At 44.0% G+C, this 19,725-nt stretch overlaps 2 protein-coding genes across 2 annotated transcripts in view; both read left to right on the top strand.

Moving 5' to 3' along the window:
• The window catches only part of MEGF9 (multiple EGF like domains 9), a 76,152-nt gene extending 70,489 nt beyond the window's left edge, over positions 1 to 5,663 (top strand). The window contains exon 7 of the mRNA XM_040606590.1: positions 3,900 to 5,663. Coding sequence (XP_040462524.1) covers positions 3,900 to 4,354 — 455 coding nt within the window. The 3' untranslated portion in view covers positions 4,355 to 5,663. The remainder of the gene's footprint in view (positions 1 to 3,899) is intronic.
• Positions 5,664 to 12,355: 6,692 nt separating this feature from the next.
• CDK5RAP2 (CDK5 regulatory subunit associated protein 2) overlaps positions 12,356 to 19,725 on the top strand; it is an 83,207-nt gene continuing 75,837 nt past the window's right edge. The window contains exons 1-4 of the mRNA XM_040607749.1: positions 12,356 to 12,556; positions 12,716 to 12,783; positions 14,768 to 14,835; positions 19,286 to 19,396. Of these exons, the coding sequence (XP_040463683.1) occupies positions 12,504 to 12,556; positions 12,716 to 12,783; positions 14,768 to 14,835; positions 19,286 to 19,396 (300 nt within the window). The 5' untranslated portion in view covers positions 12,356 to 12,503. The remainder of the gene's footprint in view (positions 12,557 to 12,715; positions 12,784 to 14,767; positions 14,836 to 19,285; positions 19,397 to 19,725) is intronic.

Here is a 19,725-nt window from a genome sequence, read left to right on the forward strand (position 1 = left end):
CAAGCTGCCTGACAGCTGGGGAAGGAATGCTGGTAGTTGTTCAGATTGATTCAGATTCACCTGGCCTGTGGTACAGGGAAGAAACCCAGACCTTTAGAACACGTTGGTACCTGCTGGCCTTGAAATCTGTGGTTTAGAGTTAACTCCGTAACCACCCCGATTCCCAGAGTGTGGCAGGCACCTCCAGTGAACAGGCTGGCAAACCCCCCCACTGTCTGCAGTGTATTTAAATGTAGGTTTTCAGATTTCCATTGCTTGATATCCCTGATCTCTAAGTGCCCAGTGAATGGTCCATATTGACTTGTCCATTCAATAGCTCTGTCTAGTTCTTCTAGTTTTCTAGTTGCTTAGAAAGGGTGTTTATAATAAATTTTGTCACTCCTCACACTCTGCAAACAGTAGCTATTTGGATCGAGTTTAGAGACTTTTTTTTTTTTCTTTTTTCTCTTCCTAAATGGAGAAGCCAAAGCTCAGAGAGGTGAGATCCAAACTTGCAGAGCGAGTCCAACACCAGAATTTACTGGTATGTGCTCTGGTGGTCTCTTGTCAGTCTTAAGTCCACATCCAAGATGCTGCATACAGTATCTCAGACACAAACTAGCTCTGGTATTTAGGGAGGCTACTGTGCAGCATGAGAGAAAATGGTTCTTAAGTTGCTTCTTCAGTGGTGATCAGGTGGTTGGTCCACAAGGTGGATCTCCAGCTCCATGCATGGAAGCATTACCGGTATTATGTATTAGACAAGAGAACCCAGATTTCAGGAAAGTGTCTGGATCAAAATTCATCCTTGTCACCAACAGAGATTTAATTCAGATCTTCCAGTAGGAGCTCATGTGGTTTTCACTCCCATGCTGGGAGGTGTAATCACGGAGTCCTCCTCTGTGCAGGGAGGTGATCAATACAAAAAAGTTGAATACTCATTAGCTGTAACAGTATCATTACAGGGCTGGAAATGACACTTTTGCATCAGGTCATCCATTATCTCCCCCTGCACAGCTCTGTCTTTGTGCAAAGAGCTACATGACCTTGCTCCATTAAAATCCATGTGTATGGCTTTGCTTGCATACTTGCAGTTTTCACCATTCAGTTTTATTTTAATGGCATTATTAAAGCTGATTCCTGATATGGGGACAGACTGTTCCCTTTCAGAGGGATTGGGTCATGCTCTTCTAGCTTTGTTTTTTCCTTGACACCTGGTTTTTTTTCCCTTTCTTATTAAGCAATTAAGAAGGCATACAGTTTTTTATATACAACTTGCTTAAAAATTGACACATTGAGGTACTGTTCATTAAGAAGTTTTAGGTTAAGATTTTCATAAACCACTAGTGCATTCGAGTGGCCTAGTTTTGAGTGGCTTCTAGAGTGAAATCATCACCCAGACTCTATTTAAGTGGTCGCAGTTGGAATAATACAGCATGTTTTATACAGCCTGGGCAAAGCTAAACCCAACCTTGCATATCCACAGGGGCGGTTCAGAGTCTCACACCTGACCAAGATTTTGATCCTTTCAAGGCTGATGGAGAGAACATTTAAAGGGCATGTGGGATGACCAAAGTCAGTGGGTTTGACCCCTGGGTGGATGGTGTTGCTGCTGCGATGATGAGGCACAGCAGCAAGGACTTAGTGATGCAGCGTGGCCCTGTGCCACCCAGCCGAGCATCGCCGCCTTCGCCGAGAGCTGGCGTGTGGGCTGCTGGCACGGCCCCGGCTCCTGCCGGTGCTCGTTCATTGCAGGAGGTAGCAGAAGCTTTGCAGAGACTGCATTTCAATCAAGCAGCTGGATATGACACTCACGTCAAAGCTGCCAAAGCAGCCCATTCACTGAACAGCTGCTGCTCTCAAGGAGCTGCTTTAGGACATCTGGAGGGCTGGCACGGCCCTGGTGAGCGGAAACAGGCATCGCTGTGTTGCAGCCCAAAGGTGACAGCCCGCGGTCACAGCACGGCCCTCTTTCACCATGATGTTAGCGCCAGTTGTAGGAAATGTTTTCACCCATGTCTCACTTGCCAGCACTTAGCTGATGCTGACTCACAAATAAAGCCCAGAAAAGTCCTGTTTCCTCGCTAGTGAATCAGCCATTGTCTTGATCCTCGGTTTTTTCTAATTATAGCTGCTTGGCAGGGTTTGCTAAGAATTGAGTGTTGATGAAGGAATTTGGAAAGAATGACTGAATTCCTCGTGCCCTTCTCCCAGAGCTGTATCCAGGAACTCTTGCTCCTGTCATGTTGCTTCCTCCTGCCTGTTACCCCATAGAGAAATGCCTTCTGGCATTCAGCATCCTCAGTATTCTTATCACCCTAAGGCAGGACCTGCAGAGAGTAGAGGAGCTGCTGCAGGAAGGGGACTCTGAGCAGGAGCCTAAATTAGGTGTGTGGTCCCCCCTCCAAGGGTTTCTTTCTCCATTACCTGAACTGGGAACATGACAGCCCAGAGTTAACTCCCGGGACTTCCCTGAGGGCTCGTGGCAGGAGATGTGCTGAATATTTCCAGCTCCTGTTGCTATTGGAGATGCAACTTAGTGCACAATTAGTCCTTTGGAAGTGACTCTCCTCCTCAGTCATAATTAGTAGACGTTCTCTTCAGGAGAGCTGGATCAATACAGCACAGCACCTTCAGCTGTAATTGCTGCAGCTGTAAGTGGGTTTAAAATGAAGTTGCATTTCTAGCAGCAGAAAGAGAAATGGAAGAGAGTGGGGAAGTGGGTGCAGAGTCGGGTGGAGCAATAGGTATAGAGAACATGTTGGTTGAGGCTTCAGCTTCTGGAAGCTTCCTGCTGCCTGGATTTGAGAATCTAAAGTTGATGAGGTTATTCCTCTGAAGAAAACACTTTATTATTTTATATTTGGGAGACTAATACTCAGGTCTTATGGTGCTTTCTGAGGCCTATAGCTCAACTGGTTTGAAGGTGGCATAATGAATTTGCATCCCACTTTCAAGATCTCCAGTGTTCCCCTGTCACTGACTCCTCGGTCTGCGAAGGGCGTTATCCCATGTCTGCTGGAAGCAAGGCAGGTCCTTGGCTATTTTGTGCCTGGGAACAGGCTGCAGAAGAAGACGGAGCTTGTGGCACAGTTTAGTAGTTGCCATGTTCTCATCCCTCATATGTAGACAAAACAGGATACAATCTGGTTTCTGCTTTGTTTGAAGGCTTCAAACAACATCTACAGTTTTTTATTTTTTTTTTTTTTCTTGAGATTTGGTTACCTTCTGCTTCCGGTTGTGCAGGCTGGGGGTTTCCGTGAGACTTGTGTATGACTTCTTCATTCAAAAGCAGAACTGGGATTATTTTGCCCTTTTACATAAAGTGGTGTAAATACTGAAACCTGTTGCTAAACACTGTGATGGCAGAATACTTATGGTTCATTTTTTCATTTTTTATCATCTTTTACAGGTAAAGCAGGAATAATAATATTGTGAACATGTCCCTACATCTAGCATACTAACTGTAACAGGTTTAACTCCTGGAGTTGCTGTGTCCTCCCAGCCTTATTGTGCAGCCCACGCAGACCACAAGCAAAACTCTGCCTTCGTTAGGGTCCAAGTCCAAACTCTTGCTCAGCTTGATAGAGCCGCGTTTTCATGGGCTGGACGTGAGCTAGGCTGGGTGGCTTGCTTTCATCACGAGCTCACGCAGCTGATGCTGAGTCTTGGCTACTGTGTGTATCCATCACCAGATTTTTCATAGGAATGCTGCACTCAGTGAGCACTTAGCAGACAAAATTACTTACAAAAACTAAACCCAACTTTGGCTAATCGTTTTTGTAAACTATTTTGAAAAAATACCAGCTTTAACAGTGTAGACTTAATTGCCATAATAGCTGTGATATGTCAAATCTCTTGTGTTTGTGTTTGATTCAAGATTAACGTATTTTATTGATGTTTTTTAATTTGTTTTGTAGAAGCCACTCTTGGCCCAGAAACAAGGGAGTTTACAACTTCTGCTCCAAATGCCAGCAAGGCAACATCATTTTCAACGGCCGTGATAAACAGTACATTGTCACCAACAACTATACACACTATATTTCCTATGAGCTCCTCTGACAATAGTACCTCTGCTTTTGCAGATGTTTCATGGACTCAGTTTAACATAATTATTTTGACAGTTATCATAATTGTTGTGGTCCTACTAATGGGCTTTGTGGGTGCTGTCTACATGTACCGTGAGTATCAAAACAGAAAACTTAATGCTCCTTTTTGGACCATTGAACTCAAAGAGGACAACATCAGTTTTAGCAGCTACCACGACAGCATACCCAACGCTGATGTTTCAGGGCTGTTGGAAGATGATGGGAATGAAGTTGCGCCAAATGGACAGCTAACGCTGACGACTCCCATGCATAATTATAAAGCTTAGAAGAAGTGATCCAGCTATTCCCGAGTAGGCTTTAAAAAGTTACAGAGCTTGTTGAAGGGGTATCAGGATCCATGCCAAGGCTCCACACAGGAATTTGCTCTTCGGGTACTCTTACGCTGGGCATGCTGTAGCTTGCAGGTGAACAGAAAAAAAGCGTAGTACATCCAAATTTCAGGTAATACGGTGAAATGCATTCAGTGTCCTATCCTCCATAAAGATCCATAGAATTCACTGTTGTTACAGACCTGATTTTGCTGATCTGAAAATATTTTTTTTGTGAAGAGGTGGTGGGGTGGAGAAAGCAGTACCCCATGATTAATCAGAAGCCACTTGATTTTCAGCCAGCCTAACACTTATGTCTGCATCCTTCAGTTTGAAAAGTAGCTAATGAATTAACAGTGGATTTTCAGGAAATAGACATTTGTGAAGGCTAATGTATTAGTTCCTGATATAAACTGGTTTGAAAAGGAGGAGAAAAAAGGGAAATAACTGTTCACTGTAATACCAAAAGGCAAGTAGAGGAGTGAGTTGCACACTTGGAAAAAAGTCACCGTTACCAGTTTCCACTAATCAGGGAAACGGGAAAATGTAATGAAAAATATTTGACTTAGGGAAGAGACTAAGCTTTTCCTTTTCTGAGTATTTATACAGGGTGATGATGCTATTAAAACATAGCAATCCATTTTTTTTTTCTAGGAGGAGTTAATGAACTTGTATAGTTTCTGTGCAAGGGAAGACGACAAGACATCTCAGGGTTGCCGTGTAAAAATAAAAGCTAGGCTTAATACCCTACCCTGATAGAAATGGTGTGTTCTGTATATAAAATGTAATATATCTTCTTGGAATTGTATTTGTAATTATTTGTAAAAAAGACAACCAACCGACCAACCAAAAAAACCCCAACAACAAAACCATGAACCCCTCCCTAACCTCCCCTATTCCCCAAGTCATATTTTAACACCTAGATTTTAATTGTACAGCGGTTAGTGGCGTTGTTTAAAAAGAAAAAAAAAAAAAGAGGATTGTTTAAAATACTGTAAATTAGATGGCAATATTGTTGGAGCTGGGACTCTGGCAAACACTGACTGCTTAAAGCTTTTCTTCTAGTGTCACTGAATAACTTTCTTTTTTAGAGAAAATGTGAGTGCTCCCTACTTGCATCTGTCAAATTTTCCCATTTCTTTAAAAATAGAGTGAATTCCAGTGTCACCATGACTAGGGCCTAGTAGGTGTCCAAAAATCGGTTGTACCATTCTGTTACTTGCTTTTAAGTCTTTATACAAAAAGCAAATACACTGTCATGAATGCATTGAGAGCCTGATCACAATAGCTGAGCTTTTCCAAAGTGGCTGCTCATCACGTTAGCAGATCTCATTTCCATCTCTCCCGTGCTGACATAGTGATGGGGGAGACTTGCTGGAAGGCTGAGCGCAGCCTATGGAAGGCAAAAGCAGAAATCTCCTGGATTTGGGTGGAAATGGCTTTCAACCAACAAGCTTGCAGGAGACGATCTGCGCTTCTTGGCTTAAAAGCTAAAAGTGCATGGATGCTTTCAGGAAATGTATGTAGCACAAGGTGGTGGTAGGGAATCAGCAGTCAAAAAAACACCTGCAGGTTTCACAGATTCCCTCGATTTTTGTGAGAGGCTGGCGGACAGTTAGCAGAGGGAGGACAACTAATGGGCAGCACAGCACAGGGAGGTTGCACCAGAGAGTTCCTCGCTTGGTACCCACAGTGTGCCTGCATGCCTTGAGGCAGGCACTGTCCCTTCCCTGTGTGGGGGAGCTGCCAGGTCTGACCCGTGAAAATCAATACCATTACATTTAACAGGGTGTGAAACAAATATTTCACCTAACTCATGACCAACCTCAGAACTAAAGCTGCATTTCTGTGTGCGTTGGTGCTTTGCAAGCGATGGATGCTGAGGATAAATGAAGTACCTGCTAAAGGTCAGCAGGAGCTGACTGATGCATCCTCAGAGCCAGGCAAAAGTAAATATTTCTCAAGATAAGAAATGATAGGAAGAATGAGGTGATTATTTATTCGCTTTCTGGTGCTTCATGGAGGCTTTTCTTATCATTGAAGACTTTGGGAGAGGAGGGAATAGGTGTTTTAAACACATGCACAAAGATGCCACTTCTGCCTCAGAAACTTGCTGCCTGATTTAAAGATGAGGCACAGCAAGTAAGGAGGAAAACAGTTGAGGATGACCAAGGGAAATGGTGAGGGCAGAATGTGATATTGGTTATGGGCCTGAGCCGATGGAAAAGTTCCTGGTGCCTCCTGTGGGCCTGGATGAGGTCCCATAGTTTAGGTAATAAATTTGGTTGATGTCATTCAGAGCAATGTTAACTTTTATAAAATGGGGAGGACTGGAAGAGAACATCTGGATATTGCTAATCCTGGAGTTACTCATCAAACTTTCAAAGAGCAGACTGGTGACAAAATAGAAAAAAATTCCTAAAAATTCTAATTATTTAGCAGTGCTGATTTAGTGATACACTTGCACTTGGTCACTTAACAGTGTGGGGAAAGGTAATTTACGAAGCATTAGCTTCTGGGACTAATGCTGGCAGGCAAAGTGAAGGACAGATTGTTCACTTTAATGTTTCCAAAATATTTTAGTAGATCTTTCCATCCTTGCCACAAAAACACCTCTTCCTCAAATTTTGGTATGACTGTAGTCTACTTTGTAAAAGTAATAGGCTTTGATTTTTTTCTCTCACTGTAGAAATAATGACCATCTGCAAAACCAGGGCGTGTTCGGATGCTGAGCTCTCCTAGTCCTTGCCTACCACAGCACAGGAGGTGTTTGCATCTGGGCTGCTTCTGACCTCCAAATTAAATGCTTTGTGTTTGAGCCTCAGGTTTGAAAGGAGGAGGTCATGCTGCCTTACAGTTGGTCTGTGAGGGAGGGTGGTACAGCCGTGCTGTTGTCTGTGGCTCCCACATCTGGGTGAAGGGTTCTAGACAGCCCCCACAGATGTGACAGGAGGCTGGGTTGGGCAGGGGGGACCTGGCTGCCCAGGTTCAGACAGCAGAAAAAGCACAGGATGCTCTTTAGCGAGGACTGGAGCACAGCAAGGATGTGGCACAGGGACAGTGCTTGTCAGATGGCAGAATGACTCGGCAGGAAAATGCCAGCCATCTCCAGCCAACCAGACCCTGGGCATAGAGGAACAACATTTATGAAAGGAGATTGATGCCTCTGCAAAGAAAGAATGAACAGCTTTGTGTTTGACTTTGGTGATGTGAGATTAGATCCTCCTCGCTCTCTCCATCAATCACGCAGCTTGTCCCCTGGGTGCCACAGGAGGTGAGGAAGAAGCTGAGCCAGCTGTATCTCCAGTCAGCTTCGGCTGGCATTGTATTTTGAGGGGGTGCAGAGCTAAGACACCTGTGCCAGGGTACTAAAGGCCACCAGGACCCACCGACCTGCCATGTGTTATAACTTGCCATGAAGCTTCCCAGATGTTGAAGTTTGCTCAGGCCACACTGGGATATGGGCAGGTAAACCAGAGATGGATTTGGAGGGCTGCGCTGAGGCCCGACCTAGAAGTCAGCAAGATAAGAGGAAGGCATCTAGGTAACTTCTAGGGCCAACGTGGCAATAGAGATCCACGCAGCATTCCTGAAGGGCCACCATGCATCACCTTTTAGCTGGGCATGCTGCTGTCTGGCTGCAGTGGTGTGGCTGTCACGGAGAAAGGCAGTCGACGGCATGGTACGGTAGCTGTAGAGAATAGAGAAGGTACGATAAGGCAGGTGAGGGCTGGGTGGATGTGGGAAACCAGCTCTCAAGGTGTGACCCTCAGGGTCGTGAGGGCCCTGTGGACCCAGCTGGTCTGGATGGGGTGCGTTCAGTTCCACAGTCAAGTGACCAAAGGCAAGAGGCTATAGTGGAGCAGATAAAGGGCAAAAAGCAATGATGTGTCAAAGGCATGGGGCAAGCTGGATGGGTCACAACTTAGGAGAGAGCATTTGATAAGCACAGGGTGCAACAGACATGCAAAAAAGTGATTGGGTTAATGTGAATAGATGATCTTAAATCTTATGAACCACTGTAGCTAGAAATAACTGCGTGGAGCGCCAGCCCTGGGGAGTTGTCGGGAGATGTCATCCATTGGAATGATAATTCCCTTGGACCAGGCTGAGCAAACTTAGCACGCTGGAAGCCATTTGTGAAAGAGGAGGGGCTATATTCAGCATCCTTCAGGTATCCTGGGCCAGTTAACCACTGCTATGCGGCATCTTTATCTTAAACGTTACATGCAATGTAAATGTGGCAGAAAGTTTGCACAGTCTCCTTTAAATAAAGGATATAAAAATATGTTTCTCTTTAAAGTGAAATTTTAAAATGAGCTCCCACAGGACTCTGCTCTTGATGTGTCAGAGGAATGGATTAAAATAAGAAAAATGTGGGCCTTAAAAGTTGTACTTGCTCCCAACTGAAACCCATCAGTCTTACTACACATCCAAATAAGACGTCTCCTAAGCATATGCTATGCTTACAAATGCATTTCTAAAAAAAAAAAGTTATGATTTGAATATATGTCAGAATTTATACAGAAGAATGTTATTTAAAATGAATAAAAATAAATGTATATAATTTGTATCTATGCCACTTGGATCTTTGCATTTGTTTTTTGTTCATTAAAGTTCAGCAGGAGTCTTTCCACCGATAGTGAACAGAGCTGGATTGAAACCTACAGGAATGAATCTGATCTCATCCCAGTAATGACATTTATTCCAAGAGAATTATTCCTTCATAATACCCCTGTATGTGAGATCAGAACCATGGCACAAAAATGTTTTTTAACATCAGATATTCGTAAGTACAGTTGACATTGTGTCAGATAAACCATCTAAAAAATGAGCCCTAGGATCTCATGTCTGCCTATTAACCATTCCAGCTTTCAGCTGCTTATGTTAATGTGTTTGGTAGCTAGAAAGTCAATGTGTATTTCCCCATTATTGTCTGTAATACTCACTTAGACATATTTTATCAGAGATGTATGCAGTCACTAAAAATGAAACCTACAAAGCAAAGCTAGAAATTGGAAGAGGATATTGTATCAGATTTTTCTTCATGACCACACTGGATCTTTCAAAGGAAATTTATGTTACTAGATACTCTGAAATCCACATCTGTGGTGTCAGTAGTTTTGAGCAGTTCTGGTAGTGTCTGCAAAAGGAGCTATGGAGAACTTGCATTTCTGTCTCACTTGTCAGTGTTAGGGAATTGATTTTTTTGGTGTGGAAGAAAATATAAATGGTAAAGGCTAGTCTTTTCTGCTGAATGCTATGTCTAACTCTTTGGTCCTTATTAAGTAAAGAACTTGAAGAGAGGTAAGTCAGCATAAATTAAGTGAGCACTTTAAATGTTTATTCAAATGTTTTACTGAGCCAGAGCTATGTAAGGGCCACACTGGTGATATTCCAGGGAGTTCATTGAGACCTGATTTGCATTAGCAGAACAGTTTGATTGTGTATGACTTGGCTTAGGAGGAATTTTGCTCTGAACACTAACAGGGGGAAGAATAACTGAATTCTGAACCAGGTCCCCAGAGAAGGGACTTGAAAACAGGATGGCTGGCGGTGACATCCGCTCTGCTTGTGCCACCATTGCACTTCAGCCACAGTGCTCTGAGCAGCGGGCTTTCACCCTGCTCCATGGGCGTTTGTGGTCAGCTCATCCCTACCATTACACTCACCAGAAGCATTGCTTTCCTAGACCCCCTTTAGTGCTTTGTTTCTGAGGTGGTAAGGATCTCAGGCTGCCTTTTAAGGTAGGAAAGTGTCGTTCCAATACAGCTTCCTGGTTTGAGGATTTAGCATAATCTCCCCAAATGTACTGCTAATTAAGACAAGGTTAAACAACATTAAGCAGATTATCAGAAGACAAGTTGTTAGCTGCTTCTGAACAACACATTTCTCAGCCCCTTCTGCCCCTCGCAGCTTCTTGGTGACTGACATGTTGGGCAGTGCAGTAACCCAGGGGAACTTTCCATCATGTCTGTGTGTATATACATGTATATGTATCTATATGCTTTTTTCCATCAGACAACCATTTCATGAAGTGATAAAACTTAACAAGGAGGGCCCAGCTGATTTCCTTTTGCAAGATAGTATGCTGGGACATGAACCGTGACTCTGCGGGCAGAGGTGCTGTGCCAGCACATAGCATGCAAGCAGTGCACAGTTTGCGCTGTACTTGTGGCTGATGGATGCTGATTTAATGGCATGCATCAAATATGTAACACCTTCCTGTGACCTTAAACACGAGCAAATTGGTATCGTCCTTTCAGTAAGCGGTCTCATTCATTTAATGAAGATCTCCTCTGTAAACAAGTGAAGCCACATTTCGGACTGGCTGAGCAGATCCTAGTGCCATATGGCAAACCCGATTTTACAAACTTAACTTCAGCTTGGCAGAAGGTGAGGCCGCTGCAAAAGGGGACCCAGTCATATAAGGTGACAAATGTCTCTCAAGGGCCATGGGGGAGTCAAAGGGACCAAACATCTCTTAGGGTCATCAGACCTCAAATGCAAAGCATGAGGCATGTCCAGTTGGATAGGATAAGAGATTAAGAGCTTTGTTGTGCTAAGTAGTGCCTGGCATTTCCTGGCAGTTTGGAGCACTAACAGATGTACCATCATGGACTTGTACACATCAAATTGAAAGACACATTAGGGCTGGGAAGCCCACCATGACTATACACATCCAAGGGTTGCAATGGCCACTGCCATTTTTTCTGTGATGAACTTTGATCTGTGTTGGACAGCAAATAGAACTGGTGCAGGTACATGGAGAAAATGGAGCCAACAGGGCACCATGATGATTTGGATGAATAAACCCACAGCTGCCCATGGCCCCTGGTCAGCCCTTATCCATGGCCTATTTCCTGGGTAGGTGAGAAGCCCCTTGAGACAGCCCAGATGACAGCAAGGGGCACCTGACACACTAGGTGCTGAGGAGGATCCAAACCTAATGCCAAAGCACGTGGCTACTCCCGTGGGCAAGAGCCAGGCCAGTGCCTCGGCATGGGGCCTCCTCGTGGGACAGGTAATGCTGACAGTTAAGTGCTCATACTGTGCCCCAGCTGGGGCTGTAAATAGTGCAGGGAAGTATTCCAATCCCACACACAAGTTTCCAATAAGGAATTAAAAAAGGGGTCAAAGAGAGTGAGGAGCAAGGCAAGGTTTGGAGCTCCCTGCTCCCTCCACGGCTGCCCCAGGGGCCGTGGTGCTTGGGAGGGGGGGGGGGGGGGGAGGGAATGATGGCAGTATTTAATGCAGCTTAGCATTTCCAGCCCTGAATCCTTCAACATAATTGCATTTTCTCCCTGAAAAAGCGGGAGAGCTGCAATGCTCAGCTTTACAAAAAAAACCCCAATTGTTTCTGAATCAGCCTGCCTCAGTGCAGGGCAGCTGGTGACAGCTGGCTTCCCAGATCACCACCTCTGCCAGTTACAACGAACAGTGACTAGAATTTGAAACTGAAGCGTAATTATTTCTCTCCCCACGTCTGATGGCGGTTTGGCGCCATGGAGGACATGGAAACAATTAGCGGCAGGGGCACTGCGAGGGGCCCGGCACACCCCTGCAGAAGCCGCTTCCACACGCTTCTTTCTTGGAGCCGGGCCCGGAGGCACCGGGGGGCCACTCGCCACCGCCCGGCCGCGCCCGCAGCACTGTTCCCGCCCAGGCCCTCCAGGCACATCGCCCCACACGCCAAGGGCGAGCACGGCTTCCCTCACTAAAGATCGCGGCGTCTCGCCGCCTATTTTCCTTTGAAAAAAGATGGCGGCTAGTGGACGTCACTGTTGCTTCCCTCACTCAAGATGGCGCCCGACGGCCTCCTCCCCCTTGCCCTGTTGGCAGTCTCCACCGTACCCCGCCCCGCTCTGCCCTCAGCCAATATGGTGCCTGCCCACCCGATTCAGCCACCGCCCGCAATAAATATGGCGGCTTCCCTTCCATTTCCATTGCGCCCGCCCCGTACGTTCTTCCGCGGTGGCTTCAGCGGCTTCACCTCCGTCGACGCAAAGATGGCGGAAGCGATTGCGCCCGTTTGAATTCCAGTGAAGCCGCCAAAGCCGCGCACAAAGGCGCTGCGGCTCTGGCTGCCGGCGGGACCGGCCGCGCCATGGACTCGTTGCCGGGGGAGGACCTGACGCTGCCGGTGGTGTTCGAGGGCAGGTAGGCGGGCGGGGCTGGCCTCACGGCAGGCGCCGGGCTTGCCGCCCCCGCGGGTGCATGTGGCGGGGCTGGGCCTGTCGGCCCCGGGCGGGTGCTGGGCGGCAGTGGCACCCCCTCGGCTTTCGGCTGCTCAGCGGTGTCCTTCTCCTTCTTCCTCAGCGTCAGAGTCTCCCAGCTGCCGGACATCTCCCGCGGGGACCCCCAGCCCGGCCTGGCCGGCGGCGACGGTAAGGCTGGATCGCGGGCGGGAGCCCCCCGCGGCTCTGTCGGGGGCACGGGGCTTCGTGCGGCCCCCAAAACCTGAGGGGAAACGCCTCACGCCTGAGGCAAAAAGCCAGGAGATGTCTTTAAGGGATGCAACTTTTTGTAAGCGACTGTCTCTTTAAGGCTATGAAACGCCAGCCGCCGCAGTTGCTGTGGCCGCGTTGCCTGCGGCCGGTGTGGCGCCGAGCCTTACGTAAGGTGCTCAGCCGTCCTGTGGAGCCTGTGTTTAACGTGCCTGGAACATCCCGCCGGGCCGCGCTGCGCCTCCGGGGCCTGCTGAGCCGCAGGGAAGTTGCCTGCTTGGAGCATCAGGTTTTCCAGCCCAGCTGCTGCCGCCCAGGGGCCCCCTCTGGGCCCAGCGGTTTCCCGGTCAGGCTGCGGGGTGGCCTCCTGCCTGCGCCCTGCTGAGCAGGAGCCGGCATTCAGTACGTTTTTCTATACGTTGGCCATGAAATCATAGAACCCCTTAGGCTGGAAAAGACATTTAAGGTCATTGAGTCTAACTGTTAACTGTCAAGCCCACCACTAAACCGTGTCCCCCAGCGCCACATCTACACACCTTTCAGATAGTCCAGGGGATGGTGGCCCCACCGCCTCCCTGGGCAGCCTGTGCCAGTGCCTGACCACCCTGTCAGTGAAGACTCTTCCCAGTATCCGATCTAAACCTCCCCTGGCACAACTTGAGGTCGTTTTGTCTCATCCTGTTGCTTACTGGGAGAAGAGACCGACCCCCACCTTGCTGCAACCTCCTGTCACGCAGTTGTAGAGAGCGGTAAGGGCTCCCCTGAGCCTCCTTTTCCTCAGGCTAAACACCCCCACTTCTCTCGGGAGACTTGCTTGAAACGCTTATTTTAAAGCAAAATGGCTGAGTAGTACTATTTTGAAACTTTCTGTCTGTGGTGTTAGCTGTTGCGTGTTCTGTTATGTAAATTTGAGGTGTATGCTTTTGATGTCTCTTTATGCATGCATGTATCCAGCAACATAACTTGGCCGACTTCATTGTATAGGTGAGGTAGGTAACTGAAACTATGGCAAATTGGATGGTTTACCAGGAAGAGCTATTTGCTCGTGAAAAGAAGCAAATCTAAGAAACTTGTAAATGTGGCAAAGTAATGTTACTGTATTCTGCATGTGCTCCAGGAGAACTGTCCTGTGAAATTAATTAGAATGTCAAGATTTGAAAACCACTGGCTGGTGTTCTTTGGGCTATCTTCAAGACTCTTCATAGTTGCCTCACAATTTTGGAAGTACTTTAAATAAAATATTTTCTTCTAGTTAGTGTGAGTCCTCAGGTAACTCTTTATATTAAAGATGATGCAAGTGCTGAATGTTTTATACAATGTCATTATTCTCATTAAAAGTTTACTCGCGGATTTGAGTGGAAACAAGTTATGTGGTGCTGTTAAATGTGGCTGATACAGAAGGTGTGTGCAAACAGAAGTTTAGGTACATATAGATTCAGGAGGGACTACAGTTTAGGAACACAGATACTGGCCATTTTCTCTGTGGTTTCACTGAGTCTAAGGTGGAGGCCTGTCCTGTGACCAGTTAGATACTGAAAGATTTGAACTGCTTTCTAGTAGTTTTAAAAGGACTTGATTCTGATACGGGAGTCCTCTGTATAGTTGCTGTGAGGACTTGTTCTTGAAAGTGCACCTCACGTAGCTTAATTTCAGTGTACGTCTTGATTTAAATGGGTGATGTTGGAATTTGGGAGCTTTATGTGATAGACAGCTTAGGGTGACCGGGAAGAAATCTAGATACTAACAACATGGTAGCAGTAACGTATGACATTAAACAAGGGGCAAAAAAATTGCTTCCTTCACTTCCCCAAAAGGTGGTGTACTTTTATTGTGTTTAGATGGTGTAGGCCTTTGCTGTTTTCAAATTGAAGCCTAGCTTAGAGATTCAGCTGTCTGAACTTGTTCTGTCTTCTTGAATGTCTAGTGTTACCAGATGTGGCAGAAGATACAGTCTCACCAACTAGAGCTCGGACCATGAAGGACTATGAAAATGTAAGCAGACTTTTAATATAAGACTTGGCAATGGATTTATGGCCAAGATATTTCTGACATGCTGGCTAAAGTGTTGACTCTCTGGGTCAGGTTCTTAGTTTGTGTCAATCAACAACAGATCTGTTGGAGATGTGACCAGCTGGCTGTGCTTTGAACCTCCGTTTCTTCAGTGTTGCTTTAAAAACAAGAGGCAAAAATTTTTTGAGACTAGCCAACTGCTGCTCTTAAGTTGTGAAACAAAAATGGGCACCCTCTGCTTAAAAGTTCACGCAAACACCATAAACATGGGAACATGATTTGCAAGTCTGCAGTTGATTTATTTTAATGAAGCATCAAGTTTATTTTCATTTAGGCTAGTACAGGATTTGGCCTTTTATTTCATTGCCTGCCGTATAATACCTTTTAACTTCATAATTATGTCTGAGCGTGCTTGGAATACTTTTGTTGAAAAGGTCTAGTAGCATTGTGACAATGCATTTAATAGAATGTAAAGGAAAACATTAGATTTTTAAAAATATGATAATTGTGTTGTTTATTTAAATTGAATAAGCCGATTGTTTATAATTGCTGAATGATGATTTCATTGGGGTATAGCTGTGTTGCAGGACAACTCCCCTGTAAAAAGTTTTAAGTCATTTAACTCAAGTACTTGTGATTGCTTTCTCTTCTACAGTTTCTTCACACAATCAAAAAATCTGAGATGACTGCTACTGATAAAGGCGGTGGCTTGCTATTTTCAGTTCAAGTGTCTGCAGTTTTTAATGTGCTTCTGTAGCTGCTGCTACTGTTTGTAGCATTGCTGTGTTTGAAATGAGTGTTTCATCTAAACTCTTTTGAGTTTCTTGTGGCCTTATATCCCTCTGAGGAGAAAGCTGTGCTCTTTGCTCAGAATTTAAAGCTTGTTTTGGAAAGCCTTTGAAGGATGTTTTTTTTTTTAACGATCTATTTCACTTTCTCTTTTGTTTTTGTGTATTGGCTGTCTTGGCATTAGTATGTGCTTGAAATCTTTTACTGTGATAGGTGCCAAAGATCTCAGTCTGGAATATACTTTCTGCAAGTGGTTTATTATCTGCAGTGTTTGTTTGAAAAGGGGAAAAAGTTGCAGTATTTGTTGTTTTTTGTTGGTTGTTCTGTGTAAGGTAAAGGAGAAAGGGTCTCTCCACAGGTTTCTGGCTTCCTGGTTTGTACAGACTTCTTAAGTTAAACTGAGTTAGTTGTAAAACTTCTGGTAGGCTTTTGTGGACATTTACTTTTTGTCCTTTTACTATATACCGAGCATCCAGTAGTAGCTGTCGTTAAGGTGTGCTTTTGGACTGACATGGTAAGGCTGTTCTTATCCCACCTTAAACCAAATCTGAATTAACAGGTAAAGTTCCTGCTGTCTCCTGCCTGGTGATGGTTTGTGTGTGTAATTTTTTTATTTGTATCTATCTGCATGAATTTGCTGATCTTGAAGCTGTATTATTTATACAGGCTATGAGAAGGAAGTGATTAAAAGAGTGGGCTCCTTGTCTTGCAGCTCAGAGAGAACCAGGCGGATGTAATGGGCTAAAGGGTGGATCCATGTAGATAAGGTCCTTTGATGTTTAGACCTGGAGAAGATGCTGAGCTAGATTAATATTAGAGGTGTATTATTTTTTTGGTGGTGTTTATAGTGTGTCCCACTTTCTTGCAATATGGAGGGGAACCACCTTGTGATAGAAAATGTGATTACATGGGCAAAGTGAAAGGCATCCCTAATTAAGGGCCACATTATGGTTTATTAGATGTTCATGAATAGAAAGGGTGATTGGTATCAAGTTAGGGAACTAACTAATAACATGTGTGGGTTTTTTCTTGTCTCCCCAAACACACTTAGTTAGAGCTTTGCTGTCTTGTAAAATGGCCTCTGCTGGCAAAAACTGTGTTGCATTGTGAAACTGCAGCCTCTGCTGACAGATGCCATTTTGCATAAAAGTGGCTCTATGCAGACTTGGAAAGGAGCTGAACAGAGCTGGGCAGGTGTTATTTGCCACTCTGCACTCTGTGGTGTGGAATATTCTGTGTAGAGTGTATTGCATTGTCGTTTTTTCAACAATTGTCTGCTATTTCTCTTCCTTCATTCCTTTTTTAAATACAGAAATCAAAATGCATAAGGAATTAAGACAGAGTCTTTAAATGTGTAGGTCTAGAGCATTGCCATTAAAATCCTTTTGCAGTGTGAACAAGTTCACATTTTATACATTGCTTTTTATTAAGCTATAACTTTTTAATTGTAGTCTGCATGAATTAACTTTCCTCTGAGAAACTGAATGTCAGAGACAACATTTGTTTCACATCTTGGTTTATGATTGCATAGTTTTTGTTTGCCTTTTGAAAGAAGTACCCTTAAGCTCTTTAGTTTAATTCTATTGCCACTGAAATACACAAGAGTAGAATTAAGGTATGCTGTGTTCTTCAGAAATTGTTTTTCCATTTGACTTGTAAACGTATTGTATGTTTGAAGATTAAACCAGAAGTTCAGCTGATACAATTTCAGAGTGTCTTTGGCGCTTGAACTCTTCTGAATGAATGGAGACTGTTAGGAATGATCTACTGACAGCTTAAACACCTCAGCCCCCCACCCCCTCCACCCCAAAAACACCCAACCAAACCTGACAAGAAAAGACCCTACAAACCAAACACTACAAGGTCTGCTCTCACTAGTTGAACATTAGTGCTAAACTTGCCAGCAAGACATGCAAGATCTAGCACAGTTCTGTAGCCTTGCTTTGTTTAAAAATTTTTTAATTTGTTTGATTACTCTGAATAAGGATTTCAGTTTTGAGCAATGTTCTGCATTGGGATCTGTGACTTGAAGTTCAAAGTTGCATTGTTTTCAAGTTTACATCTATTTGAATGCTGCAAAAGAGACATTCCAGTTACTCGAGACACCTCATGAGAGTCATGAGGTGTCATGCTTTAAGCAGCTACAACTTGCATAGTTCAAGTTTATATCCACTACTGTTTGTGATCATCCAATTGGAACTGTAGGGAAACAAAGATAATGTTAAATGTATGTGTTGTTACTGCTTCTAAAGACAGGCTTCTTCAGGATGTGTGAATGGGCCACAAAGTTTATGTAGTCAAGCATATTTTCAGTTGCTTGGGTGATATTTACTTGTGTGAATAATGACGAGGCACCTTGCTGGGGAAGGATTATTAAACTGAAGAATTGTTTGCAGATGCAGGTTCTGAGTGCAGTTGCAGAAAATAATCTTGGGTTTCACAAGCCAAATATTTGAAGAATTGTATCGCTAATAATTTTTACAAATGGTACTATACTGTTCTGGAGAAGTGTACATAAATATTTTATTAGTAGCTCTATAACATATTAGATTTCCTTTTGCTGAAAGCATCTGGCAGGGGACACAGTCTTATTTGAATGAATGTTTTATGCTTAGCCTCTTAAAAAAAATTTAGAGTCTCTTTTCTTTAATGAAACCATCAACTATGTTACTGCTTCTACTAGGAAGGTTAAAAATCATAAGCAATTTTTTTTCCCAAAGAATTACACTGTGAAATATGGGATGGGATAAAGGTTTTATTGGTGTTTGATTGGGCTCACATGCCTTGTGTGCTTGTGGCTTTTCTTCCCGTGAATAAGGCTACTATCCCAAGCTTTTGCAAAGGAAATACTTCTGTTTCAAGATGACATCTCATGCTTTGTTCAAGTTCTGTTCTGTAGAAGAAAGAACTACTTAATATTTTCAGATTGAAAAAACTCTTTTGGTTTCTTTTTGTGTAAAGTCAGACAATGTTTTAGGACTTAAGGAATATTCTAAAGAGCACTGTCTGCACAACAGCATGTATTATATATATATTTTTAAAAAAATGTTATAATTGTTATTTGCCTAAGTGCTAGTGTCTCAGAGTTTTGCAGGGCTAGAAATCAACCCAAGCTAAACTATAACATCTTACCCAAACACACAAAGTTTGTGGATACCAATGTGTCTATATATCTTAAACCCAAAACAGAAAAGCAAACCCCAAAACATTCAGAAGGGGTAAGCTGGGGTGGGATTTCTTCTTGTTCAGGTGAGGAATGGAGATGGTGGAAAAAAATGTTACGGATGGGGTGGGTTGGTGGGAGAAAAATATGTTCTGTGATATGTGCTGAAGCTGTAGAAGGTAGAAATCTGTTGGAGCACTTGGAGTATTTTCTGCTCACTGGGTGACACTCTCTTGGAGTGATGGGTGTTTCATTTTGACTTGGGTGTCATACACTTCTATCAACACTTTCACAATTTGAATATGTATATATGTGTGTGTATATCACCCACACATATGTATGCGTTCAACTGTGTCCAGTGGGTTGAATTCTAATCTTGCACTGTGGAGAGCAAACCCAAATCATAGCAGTTCTTAGTCTTTATTTTACTTGGTTTGAAACACATGACATAACTTGCTCATTTTCTTTCTTAATTCACAGCAAATCACTGACCTGAAAAAAGAGAACTTCAACCTGAAGCTTCGTATATACTTTCTGGAGGAGCGAATGCAGCAGAAGTTTGATGGTCCCACGGAAGAAATATACAAAATCGTATGCATTTAGAATAATCTAATAGAACTAGATATCTTTTTGAAGAGTTTGTTTTGTGGGGAGATTGTTTTACCTAACTTTTCAGTCGTCTTTTCTTGTTGGAGATTTTGTTATGATAACTGTTTTATTACTGAAAAGGATTAGGTCAAAATGACCAATATAAGTGGAAAAATTCGTTTCAAATGTGTGTGTGTAATGAAGGGACAGACCAAGAAATGTTATGTGTTTCCAGTAGTAAGTGGTTGTGAAAATTTGGTAGTTGTGCTACTGAAGTCATATACTGCATGGGGAATAAAAGAAGCAGTATGCTTCTCCTGGATTTGGTGTGT

This window comes from Falco naumanni, chromosome 9 (genome assembly GCF_017639655.2).
Source record: "Falco naumanni isolate bFalNau1 chromosome 9, bFalNau1.pat, whole genome shotgun sequence".
Lineage (NCBI taxonomy): Eukaryota > Metazoa > Chordata > Aves > Falconiformes > Falconidae > Falco > Falco naumanni.